Source organism: Mirounga leonina, unplaced genomic scaffold (genome assembly GCF_011800145.1).
Source record: "Mirounga leonina isolate KUSES-001 unplaced genomic scaffold, KU_Mleo_1.0 Mir_115, whole genome shotgun sequence".
Taxonomy (NCBI): Eukaryota; Metazoa; Chordata; class Mammalia; order Carnivora; family Phocidae; genus Mirounga; species Mirounga leonina.
The window spans coordinates 9,730,643-9,743,215 of record NW_023270268.1 but is presented as its reverse complement, the minus strand read 5'-3'; the positions used below and the strand labels follow the sequence as shown (position 1 = coordinate 9,743,215).

At 40.1% G+C, this 12,573-nt stretch overlaps 1 protein-coding gene across 1 annotated transcript in view; it reads left to right on the top strand.

The window, feature by feature from the left end:
- The window catches only part of ULK4 (unc-51 like kinase 4), a 580,245-nt gene that overhangs the window by 189,640 nt on the left and 378,032 nt on the right, over positions 1 to 12,573 (top strand). Inside the window, exons 23-25 of the mRNA XM_034992636.1 lie at positions 4,348 to 4,481; positions 6,081 to 6,202; positions 6,353 to 6,409. Of these exons, the coding sequence (XP_034848527.1) occupies positions 4,348 to 4,481; positions 6,081 to 6,202; positions 6,353 to 6,409 (313 nt within the window). The remainder of the gene's footprint in view (positions 1 to 4,347; positions 4,482 to 6,080; positions 6,203 to 6,352; positions 6,410 to 12,573) is intronic.

The following is a 12,573-nucleotide window of genomic DNA, read 5'->3' as shown; positions in this document are numbered from 1 at the left end:
CTTCCTTCCTTCCTTCCTTCCTTCCTTCCTTCCTTCCTTCCTTCCTTTTTTAGATTCCACATAGAAATGCTACCATGAAGTATTTGTCTTCTCTGTCTGGCTTATTTCACTTAGCACAGTGCCCTCAAAATCCATCCATGTTGTCTCAAATGGCAGGATTTCCTTCTTTCTCATGCTGCATAATATTCCACTGTATTTGTATACCACATTTTCTTTAACCATTCATCCCTTGAAGAACCAAATGGGGAAATATTTTCCCCTCATTTGTCTTTTGATTTTACTTATGGTATCTCTTCCTTAGAAAAAGCTTTTCTTAAAAATTTCCTTCGTTCGTTCGTTCGTTCGTTCCTTCCTTCCTTCCTTCCTTCCTTCCCCAGCAATATAATGCCAAATACATCAAACAGTAGAATTAAGAAAAAGGCCTTGGGAAAGGTAAGGACCAAGGAATTGCTTCAGAGAACTAGGTAAAGTCTTAGGGCAGTTTCAACAGCAATATGTATCTAGTCAGCTAATATTTATCGGGCACTTATTTCATGCCAGGAACTGTGCTCATAAGTGGAAAGATGTGGTGAGGAAAATCAGATATAGTTCTTGCCCTACGGTATTTTTAAATTTCCTGGGATGCCAAACATTATCAGATAATCAAAAATACATTATAAAATGTATAAAAATACATTATAAAATGTATAAAAATACATTATAAAATCTCACTGGCCAGGAGAGAAGAGAAGAGCCAGGTAGGCAGAGAGGCAATACCTTATTGCTGGGGAAGGTGAGAGGGGCTGGAAGAACAGTGTAACCGGAGGGAAGCAAGCAAGCCAAAGCTGGAGATGCAGTTGGGGGCCAGACACTGTAGGCCTTAAAGTTCATGATAGGGAGTTTTAAGAACTTCAGGACAGTGGGATTCCCTTGAAAGGTTTTAAGAACAGGAGCAACTTGATGGACAAGATCCACAAAGATGTATGGTGTGTAAGGGTGAAAATGACAGAGTAGAAAGACATACACTAGCTAGGAGGCTGTTGTAGTTGCCCGGGAGAAGGCAGTATGGAAGCTTGCACTTGATTGGGAGTGGAAAAGTGTAAGGGTTTGGGGAGCATTTAATGATTGACATGGTATGGGAAGTAAGAGAAAGGGAGGTGATAAGGATGACTCTTAGGTTTCTGGCCTGTATTAATAGGGTAGAGAGTGATGCCTTACAATGGGACATTATATTCTGAAAGACCACCAGGTTTGTTGGGATGATAATCATGTTTATCTGGGATATGTAGATTTTGAAGTGCTTTGAGACAAACAAAAACAGAAGTCAAATTAGCAGTGGAATATGTAGATCTGTAGCTTAGAGACCAGGTTTGGGCTGCAGCTATGTAATTGGAAAACATCTCTGTACATAGTGGAAGTCAAATCATTGGTGGGGATGAGATCACCTGGGTCAAATGGTAGTAAGAAAAGAGCAGTGGATCTAGAACTGAGTCTTGATAAACTTGAGCATTTAGGAGCATGAGTCAACAAAAGACACAGAGAAGGACCAACTAAAGAAACTGGAGAAGAAAACTAGGAATGTATGGTGTCATGATATATAGAGGAGCAAGAAGAGGTGGCAACAGTGCTGAACGCTGCTGACAGGTGCCCGCTGGGTTTGATGGCATGGAGATTGTCAGTGACCTTCAAGTGAGTGATGAGCGTGAGTCAGACTGGGGAGGGTTGAGGAACATGTAGGAGGAACTGTGGAGGTGCTAGGTATAGATTTCTCTTTTAAGAGATTTGAAGGGGCCTAGAGAGGCAATGAAGAAGTCGCTAGAAGAACATGAAAATTATTTTGTTAAGTGGGAGGAAGTAAATATATAAAAGGGAAAATGAGTAATTGGCAGTTTTAAGGTTCTGAGAAGGTGGGAGAGAATGAGATCTAAAGCACAGAGCAAAGGAGAGAGAGGTCCACTGTTGTGATGGGAGGAAAGGCAGCTAGGATGGGATGCACAGTAGGTGTCCATGTCGAGAATTAGGGAGGAGAGTTCCTTCATGATGCTTTCTATTTTCTCTGTACAACAGGAGGCAAAATCACTCACAGTCTCATGAGAGGGTAGACCCTTGGGGGTTTGAAGAGAAGAAAAATTTGAAAATAGACTGGACGTACATTGACCAGGACAGTCAGATTGCTGCTACTGCTCTGGGCCGTTCAGTACTGGTGCCACGCATTTATGGTGGAGTTTAGCTGCAGCAGCCTTCTCTGCAGGCATCCAGAAAGCAGACCTAGCCAAAGAGTTCATTTGGCTAGATGGGCACAAAGAAAAGACAGGGGACAAAAGGGCATCGAAATGATGGATGATGGGATATAATCGAATCAGGAAGTAAGTGAAGAAGAGAGAAGGATGATGGATTGGGAGAAAATGTCATGGATTCAATTAGGAGAAGAAGGTTTCCCGAAGTTGAGGAACGGTCACAGTGAAAGAACGGGCAAGTAGGATCAAGAGCAGATTATGGTTAGAAGGTGTGTTTGAAATACTCATCTTGAAGGAGACGCCATATTCTTTCACTTTGGAAAAGCCGTTGGGCAGATGGTGGGGCTGGGCAAGGAGATGTCAGGCAACCCCTCTTGGGGAGCAGAAAAGGTTAAGTTTCCCCGTCCTTGGTATTTTCAGGTCCTGCTCCTTGGATTGGGCTGAGGGACTAGTGCCAACTAATCAAGAGGTTCTTGAAGTTGCTGCTCTTGTCTCAGAAGCTCCTGGCCATAATGATGGTGTGTGGTGCTGCATGTTCTGGGAGTCCAGGCTGGCTGGCAGAGCAGGCTGCCCCCACGCATTGTATCACATCTCCTGAAGCTCTTAGATTCCACTTATCATGAAATCTCAGGGTCTTATTTCTGTGGTTTACTCATCATCAAGAAGTTTTGTCCTGTGAATTCTTTAAGTAGTATTGATACATTTCTGCTGATTCATGAGTATTTTCCCTGCATTTTGACGAATGCCATGTATTTGTTAGAGTGTGGCCAGTGCTGTAATCAGTGACTCAAACAAAGGATACTAACTGGCTGATGGAAACAGACTTTTGATTCGGTGTTGTCCGCATGTGTTAATGTAGAGCTCCAAGTAATAGTAAGCAAAAACCGCAAAAAGCATGACCAGATCTATGAAGAGAGCCACATGAATGCTAAGCATTATGATTTCAGTATACTTTATGTATATCTGTGTTATGTACAAAACCACCTCTTTCCCACTGACAGTAGGAGTTGGTTCGAAGTTCCCTCTGGGAAGTAGAAGTTGGGTGATATGAGTGAGAACAAGGGAGCTGAGAAGAGGAATGATGAGGAATGATGGCATGGGAGATATAAAGGGGCTTTCATGTGATGGAATCAGTGAACTCACTGCCCTTTCAAGAATCAAGAGAAGGGTGCCTGGGTGGCTCAGTTGGTTAATCGACTGCCTTTGGCTCGGGTCATGATCCTGGAGTCCCGGGATCGAGTCCCACATCGGGCTCCCTGCTCGGTGGGGAGTCTGCTTCTCCCTCTGACCCTCCCCCCTCATGCTCTCTCTCTCATTCTCTCTCTCTCAAATAAATAAATAAAATCTTAAAAAAAAAAAAAGGATCAAGAGAAATGGGCATTTGGGAAGGTGCCTGGTGGGTTCAGCAAAGGGGATGAAATGTGAGCCTAAAAGTTTTCAACCACACTCTCAGTATCTGGAGTGATGGTCAGTATGTTCCTTGGGTCTGGGCTGGGCACAGTTGGTCAGAGATTGATGTACTGAATGTCAGTGGGTTAAAGAAGTCATATGTTCGTTAAAGGGCAGAGATCATAAAACTAGGGGACAAAGGGACATGTGAAATCCAGATGTTTTGATATAGTGTCTGCTACCTGTATCGCCCAGTGCTGAAATGAAACTTTTTCTTTGGATTTATGTACACAATTTACTGAAGGAGCCGGAATTCATGTGACTTGCCTGAGGTTCCAAGCAAGTTTAGTACCGATGACCAACAGAAGTGCAGACAATTTGTGGTTCTACTTTGAATCTTTGAAACTCCAAGAGCACTCTTCTGCCCAGATGCCTTTTTCTGCCTTTCATCTGTCATCTAAAGAATGTGGTTTCTTTTCATGAGCCAAGGCCAAATGAAATCAGGGCATTATTTTGTAATACATTGGCAGATACATTCAAAGTTGCCTTATTTTCTTACTGCATAAACATTTAGATTTTTCTAAGGCAAAACTAGACTGTGCCTGACAAATTGCTACAAATCCAAATGTCAGCATGATTGGGACTGTGCCCCCTGGAAACACTTGCCTTGGCGGCATTTTCAGACAGATGCTATCAACTGTTTTATCATGAGAGGTAATCTTTTGCACTTTCCTGTATGTAGACTGGTGATGTACATCGAGAGAGACAGCAGAAAGACCACTCCAGGCAAGGAGCAGCAAAGCAGCAATGAATACCTGTCCAAATGCCTGGACCTTCTCATCCGTCATATCGTGCAGGAACTGCCACGGATCCTGGGTAAATTGGAAGCTCATCCATACGCCCCTTGCTGATTGCCTTTCTGTGCCTGGGCTTTTAGGCTTCGCCTCTTTTATTCTCGCCTCTTGCTTATCACAGGCGAGCACGGTTACACCTTTTCTTGATTGTGTAGTTTCAAGATTTCAATTCAAGATTTGCTTTATCTGTTTTTACAGTTATTTTGCGTCAGTGATATGACTGAGGCAACGAGCAGGCTAAAGGTCACACTGAGGTGTTATCTGTGGTGAACGGGCAATTTTGGAAAATAAACACAAGGAAAGCACCTTAAGAGCTTAAAATTGAACTTAGGCTTTATATTTTAGGTGACTTTCCCAAGATTTTTCTCTGCCTAATTCTGAAGAAGAAAAATTTTCCTTCAGGTTATAGCCACACATTTATTTACTGTTAAAAGAATTTAAAAATGCATGGGTATTAGCATTTAGATATTAAAGAATTTTGATATTGAAGTTCAAAGTTCAGAAATTTCTTGAGTTTGAAAAATTTAAATACAAATATCTAATAATGATTTGTAAAAGATGTCTATTCCAGCTAATCTCTTATTTCATTGTTATTTGGAGAAACTAAAATAATCTAAGGAATGCGTACATTTTGTTTAAATCCCTTTCCATGCTTTTCCAGCAGGTGTAGCTATAAACCAGAAAGGTTTAAAATGTTAAATTTGATCCAATCTCTTATGGTAAAGTATACTTAGAATGTTAGAGTATTAAATCAGAATAATGAAAATATCTTCATGGCTGATTGACAGTATCTTTTTGCTCCTTACTAATACTTGCAGAGGTTTTTTTTGCCTGTTAATGACTGAAAATAGAACATTTCAAATTTCTTTTTGGATTGTAACCTTTTGTAAAATTTCAACCTGCAGACTACAGTCTGGTCAATTGGTAGCTGAATTTCTTAGTGCCAGACTCATCTTGTTTTAGGATGTGCTGCTAAGATTCAGATGTCCACAGCACAAGTTTTATTTATGACTGGACTTATCATCTAATGGGAAGTTTTAGGAATTGATCTTTTTTTTCTTCCATCCTATTATTTAAAAATTGCAATCTGTAATCTGTTCACTTATATATTTTTTAAGTAGGCTGGGCGTGGAGCCCAACGTGGGTCTTGAACTCATGACCCTGAGATCAAGACCTGAGCTGAAATCGAGAGTTGGATGCTTAACTGACTGAGCCACTCACTTTTAATTTTTTAAATAACATTTTCCTGTTTACAGAAGTGTGAAAAGGGCTTGTGGTTAAAAATTGGAAAAGACCAAAATAAAAAAAAAAAAAAAAAAAAGAAAAGAAAAAAGAAAGAAAGAAAAGAAAAAGGAAGAATAATCATATCGAAAACCATTACTATAAACTCTATTTAAAATTGCTAGACGAAAGATCAAGCTTATATCCATTCTGTCCCCAGAGGCCACCGCTTTCTAGTATAATCTCAGTATTTCTGAATAAAATAACACAGCCCCTACCCTCTTCTTTTATTTGGAGAGTAATTACTGCAGCAGCCCCATGAGTGTTCAAGCAGTGACTAGTGGTCCCTAAGTATTTGTGGTCTGTAACTGTCGTGTGTGCTCTGGGATGTGCTTTGCAGGTGACATTCTTAACGCCTTGGCCAATGTTTCTGGTCGTAAGCACCCATCAACAGTCCAAGCGAAGCAGCTGAAAATGTGTCTACCCCTGATGCCTATAGTGCTTCACCTGGTAACTTCTCAGGTACTATCTTATTAGCAAAACAATAATGTAAAGGTGACTCCCTTCTTGGTAAACCGAATCTTAGAGACATCAATTCAGACAAAACATTTTCTTTCTGTTTTCTCATACGTGGCTTTCAGGATTTAATCTGTGGAAACTCTCATCACACAGGTATTTCGACCTCAAGTTGTAACAGAAGAATTCCTTTTCAGTTATGGAACTATACTTGTGAGTAACACTGAATTTTTCACGTTCCTAATAAAAATGTGGCTGTCTCTACTGTCTGTGGAATTTGGTGTCAGAATGAAGTAATATTAAAATCTTTGTGGCCGGGCGCCTGGGTGGCTCAGTTGGTTAAGCGACTGCCTTCGGCTCAGGTCATGATCCTGGAGTCCTGGGATCGAGTCCCGCATCGGGCTCTCTGCTCGGCAGGGAGTCTGCTTCTCCCTCTCCCACTCCCTGTTTGTGTTCCCTCTCTCGCTGTGTCTTTCTCTGTCAAATAAATAAATAAAATCTTAAAAAAAAAAAAAAAGAACTATCGTTTAAAAAAAATAAATAAAAAAATAAATAAATCTTTGTGGTATTTATTTGTCTCTAGGAATGTGACCTTTTTATATTTTTATCTGTTGACTGTAATAAAATTTGACATTTGGAGAAAAATACATTCTCTCCTGATGTATTTTGTTCAGATACTGCCCAAGTAGGGTAAATAAGTCCACAGAAAACACTTTCATAGATTTTGGTATTAAACGTCATGAAAAAATTTAAAATGATCAACCTGGTGAGAATGGAATGCTGTGACTATATTATCTTCATTATTTACTTTAGCTTATGTTGTCCAGTTACATGCAGTGTCTCTTTTTATGGTGGCATTTCTCTAAGTTAAGCTCAATTTAACTTTTTCTTTAATTTTGAGGAGATGAGTAAAAATGAAAAGCAAATCATTGTCCTTTCACTTCATTTTTGCTTGCAAAAAATCGTCGTTTTGTTCAGGTTGTGGCTCATGAATTCTGTTATCTTTTTTTCTAGCCTGGAATAGTTATAATATCTATCGTTGATAAAATGGGGAGCTACATAAAGAGGAAGCTGGGACATTTGTCACATGGCATCTCCAGTCTTACTTTGATATTAATAACAAACACTCAACTGAGATTTTTCAAAAGGACATAGAGGTTTCTAGTTAAAACGTAGTAAATATCTCCATGTTATCGTAAGTTTGGTATACAAAAAAAAATGACTGTCCTCCACAGGTGAGAGTATAGTTTTCTAGAAGGTTCATCATAGAGTAAAATGTGAAGTTTTGAAGTACAAATGTTGAGTGGAGGTCACTGATTTTTTAAGAAGTGTGTTCAAGCAATGCAATTAGGGTCCTTTTGTACCTAATTTCAAATCTTTATCATCCTAAGTGCCTTGAATCCCAAATTCTGCAGAGTATGTAATTTTGTTTTTGTGCATTCATGGATTTGCAGATTATTAGAATTTTCACTTGCTACCTTCTTTAATTTGCTTTTTAATCTGTTTTTAAGTACTATATAGGTATCATTTTGGCATTTTGGCATGACCGAATTCTCTAATCGCACTGCATTGAACTGTTGTTGTCTGGAAATGGTAGTTTTTCCCTGTAGCCATCTTGGAATCTTTTGGCACAGTGTTTATTGGGGATGCAGATAATTGTCCTTGTTTGTTCCCTTGTTTTTTTTTTCTCCTGTGGAGTACTTTTCTCTGCCTATATTAACTGAGTACAGTTTAAGTTTTCAAGGAACCAGCAAATGTCTCAACTAAAAGTCTTTATGGACAAGAATGGGTGAACTCTGTGGGTTGGGAGGTAGTCTGTAGGGTCTTCTTAATATAGACCCTTTTAGGGAATGGAAAATAACTTGCCTGGTTGAGAGATAATTAGGATATTGGAAAATCTTTAGCAATTTTTTTCCTTAGATAATGCCACTCAGGTAGAGGGAGTTTAGGCAAATAAAATGGAAAAGATCTTTGGGCTTTCTTCAGGCTGTTTTCCTAGTTTGGATCATGGCCAATCCCAGAATTTTTTCATTATTTTCCTCATCACATCTGTTATTTGCCTTAGCTGTGTGTGTTCATTGTTCTTATACTCAGTGTTGATGGCTTTGATGAAAAACTAGTAAAGGGAAAGAGGTATTGACTAAAACGAAGGACTTGGATTTAGTTATCTACAGAGTTCTTATGCATATATTATGAACTGTTGAGGGTTGTTACTTCTGTGAATTGATTCATAATCTATCTAGAAGGTGCCAAAGGTGTTTTTGAAGTCACAGTGCCCTACTGATGCCACCAGGCGAAGTCAACTCATCCAACATCCTCCAGCTTCATAGAAATTCACAGTACAGATGATCATATTAAAGCCTCTGAAATAATTCTTTTAAATTTTGCTTTGGCAAGGGTTTCCTGAACTTATTTGAGAGGTTTTGTCTGTTGGTTTTGTTTTGGTTTGTTGTGAGGAGAGAAGGGGGCTGCACAGCTGTATGTGTTCTGTAGAGCAGTCCTGTAGAAACTGTCCAGAGCACAGGACACCTTCTGTCCTGGTGGCCTGAGGGGGCAGGTCATTCTTGTGTATGTATTTGGTGCTGTGTTTTGAAAGCCTTATTGTTCTATCTGGAGATAAATACTCTTTTTCGTATTTTTTGAAATATATCTGGTAGAATAGCTTAATGTGCCTTAATTTGAGGTATTCCAGTGTGGTTCATCTTTAGTAGCTGTATCCAGTGGCAGCAAGTTGCTGTCCAGAGCTTTTGGGCTTCCTGTAAAGCAGCTCTCCAGGAGCTGCTGAGCTGCCTTCCACAGTTATGGAGACAGCAGTCAGGCTGGTGCGGTGGCCATTCGTGAGAAGGGTCCTGAAGGAGCCGGGCTGGAGGGGGCAGTGGAATTGTGTGCTTCCTGTTGGTCTCACTCCTCATGCTGGCACCGGGCATGGTTTGCCTATTTGACCCATAGACCTCTTTTATTTTTTTGGTAGAAAAATTCGGGATACTTCTTACATATGGACACATGAGTATAGGAATTAACATTTTGTAAACATATTTTTCCCAACTGAAATGAAGTTTTCGTCGTCTTATGTTTTAAAGAGGCGAGTATTTGGAAACACTTTAGCGGGGCACCTTTAAACCATTATTAAGCTTTGAAAGGGTCCAGGCAAAAGAGGACTACATAGCTGATAATTGCTATTTTCCCTTCTGATTAACAGAAGCAGTGTGTCATCATACCCACCTCTCTCTCCGGTTTAAAAAAAAAAAAAGTATCTAGGGATAGTGTGAGCCTCTGGGGAAGTGCTATGGGGAAATCCTGTGGTGAATACCATAGTTCTGTGGGGCCTCCATTGAATTGGGCTGGGAAATAGGAAGCAGTGACATTAAGGAAATACGCTCAGGAACTCATGATGTGTATTAACCTAATGTTCACTGTGTTTCTTGCGTCCTTTTGAAAATGCTCTTGATTAATGAGCTGAGGAAAAGGATTTTGTTGTGGTTTTCTTCTGAAGTCCTGGCCTCGTTAGTTTATAAAAGTGCAATAATGGCAGTGTGGTGGCTACAGTTTTCTACAAAAAAAAAAGACCTCACAATTCTAATTTTCAAATACAAGAAATGCTAAAATGATTCTGATAAATTTTTATACAAAAGTATAATTATAATTTCCATTATTAGTAAATCTTTACTTATCCTGGGTATTGAGATAATTATTTGAAAAGAGACCTACTCCCTGCCTTCTGCGGATTTTTAAAGTGTTGACTTCAGTTGCAGTAGATACAACAGAGAGAGTGTATCTTACATTTTTAAAAATATGATACTATGTACTTGTTCACTGCCACACAGGTGTTCCTATTATGAGGTCCCCCCCCCCCCCGCTTTTTATGAACCATGAGTTAAATCATATACATAGTTTGCTGCAGGAGCTCATTCCCAGCTTCTTTGAAGTACTGAATGATATTGCAGAGCACCAGTCTGCCCTGGAGGTGCAGCTTTTCCTTCTAGATGGTGCCATTTTCTGCCCCCTACTCCTCCACCCAGGGAGCCTGGCTGTGGGGCAGGTGTCCCTCCTTTCTGCTTCTCTGCTAAAACTCCCAGCTTTGAAGATTGTGCCGTCAGAAGGTGGCCTGTGTTACGCCCTGTGCCGTGCTCATACAGATTCCTGGATCATTGCCCCTCATTCCTCGGAATCTTCCAGCACTGAGCTCACTGCTAACGTCTCCGTGCTGCATCTGTCCACGTTCTTGGAAAGCCAGACTTCACTATGGACCATCCTTCCAACACCTTGACCTCTCAGCCTCTCCAGCACCTCTTCCCTCAGGAGCTTGTCTTCCCTCTCTCAGCTGTCTGCACCCATGACCTTTCCAGCGCCTTGCTGTCTGGCCACCACCATTGATCTTCACCTCACTTCCTCTGCTCCCCATGTCCAGCAGCCCTTCGATTCCTCTGGACTTAAATTGGTCTTAGCACTTTCCGCTCACCATCCTGCCCTCTCAAGGGCCAACGACTTCACTTTTCTCTTCACTCAGCTTTGAGTCCCTTGTTCAGCCCCTGTTATTGCCTTACACAAACCTGTAACTCCCTTTGCTTTCTTCCTCCAGTGTCGTCCTCTGGCAAACCCTAATTCTGGCCCAATGTAATTTTCTACCTCCTGCTTTGAGGGGCTAAATATGGCTAGAGAAAAACTCAATGAAATAACTGGGCTCACTTAATTTTTTTTTCTTTTTCTTTATTTTTTTGTAACTGGTCTCACTTTAAATTCATGACTGCTTATCTCAAGTGAGCCCTCTCTCTGCGCACTGGTGCATCTAGCTTATTTTCCTAATTTATATACCTTCATGCTTACTAGAAGAAGAAATGTATCAAAAGACATTAAAATTGGTAAATCAATGAAACATTCAGGAGGGATTTTTTTTTAATTAAACAGGAAGTATAAGGAAGAAAATAAGTTAAAAGAAGCCCATAATTTCACTATCTAGATAATCCTTCATGACATTAAAAAAGAAAAAAATTTTTTTTAAAGATTTTATTTATTTATTGGAGAGAGACACAGCAAGAGAGGGAACACAAGCGGGGGGTGGGGGGTGGGGGGTGGGTGGGAGAGGGAGAAGCAGGCTTCCCGCTGAGCAGGGAGCCCGAAGTGGGGCTCGATCCCAGGACCTTGGGATCATGACCCGAGCCGAAGGCAGATGCTTAATGACTGAGCCACCCAGGCACCCCCCAAAAAGAAAAAAAATTAGTACACATATATGGCTAGAAAATTCCAACAGTGCAGAAGGGCAGAAAATGAAGCGTGAAAGCCCACCTCCCAGGCCAGCACCTCTGTTAGTGCTTTCCTTTGATTTCTTCCTCCAGAATTTTTGTCCTCATCTGTGTTTGTGTATGACCTATATTTAAAAATATATACACAGGAGAGATGATAGTATAAATACTGTGCTGTGCCTTCTTTCTTTACCTTGTGATCCGCAGATCTTTAAATAGATTTATTTAAGTCAAAAGACATCTTTCTTTGAATATTTTATTCAACATCAAATCCGTATGTACTCAGCAAAAGTTATGTGCCCAGTTTGGAATTTTGTGAAACTATTACAGCCAAATTAGCATGACAGGCTTACCTTACCTTTTTAAAATTTTATTTTATTATTTATTATGGTTATTTCTTTTTTAATCTTTTTTTTTTTTTTTAAAGATTTTATTTATTCATTTGAGACACAGAGATACAGAGAGAGCATGAGCAGTGGGAGAGGCAGAGAGAGAGGGAGAAGCAGACTCCCCGCCGAGCCAGGAGCCCGACGCGGGACTCGATCCCAGGACCCTGGGATCATGACCTGAGCTGAAGGCAGACGCTTAACCATCTGAGCCACCCAGGCACCCCTCTTTTTTAATCTTTTTTTGTTTTTGTAGTCATAGACTGAAAAAAATTTAAAGTGTCTCATATGTTCAGCTTTCAAAGAGCATATGTCTTTGAGATTTTGTCTTAAAGGCAATTTGTGCTTATTTAAATTATAAAATATATGCTTATTCAAGAAAATGTAGAAAATTATAGTGAGATTTGAAGGAGAAAGCACCCATAACTTCACCACTCTCAGAAACAACCCTATTGTTAACATATTGTTATTTACTTAGAGTGTTTTCAATTCATATATATGCATCTGTGTGTAGAAAACTGTATGTGTAACATATATGTATATGACCTACACTGATACATGTGGTTGAGATTATGCTGTGTGTATATAGATTTGTATTCTTTTTTCTATTTAACTTTTTAAAAGATTTTATTTTATTAGAGTGAGAGAGAGAGCAAGCAGGGGGAGGGGCAGAGGGAGAGGGGAAGTAAACTCCCTGCTGAGTGTGGGAAGCCCCATGCCGGGCTTGATCTCAAAACCCTGAGATCATGAC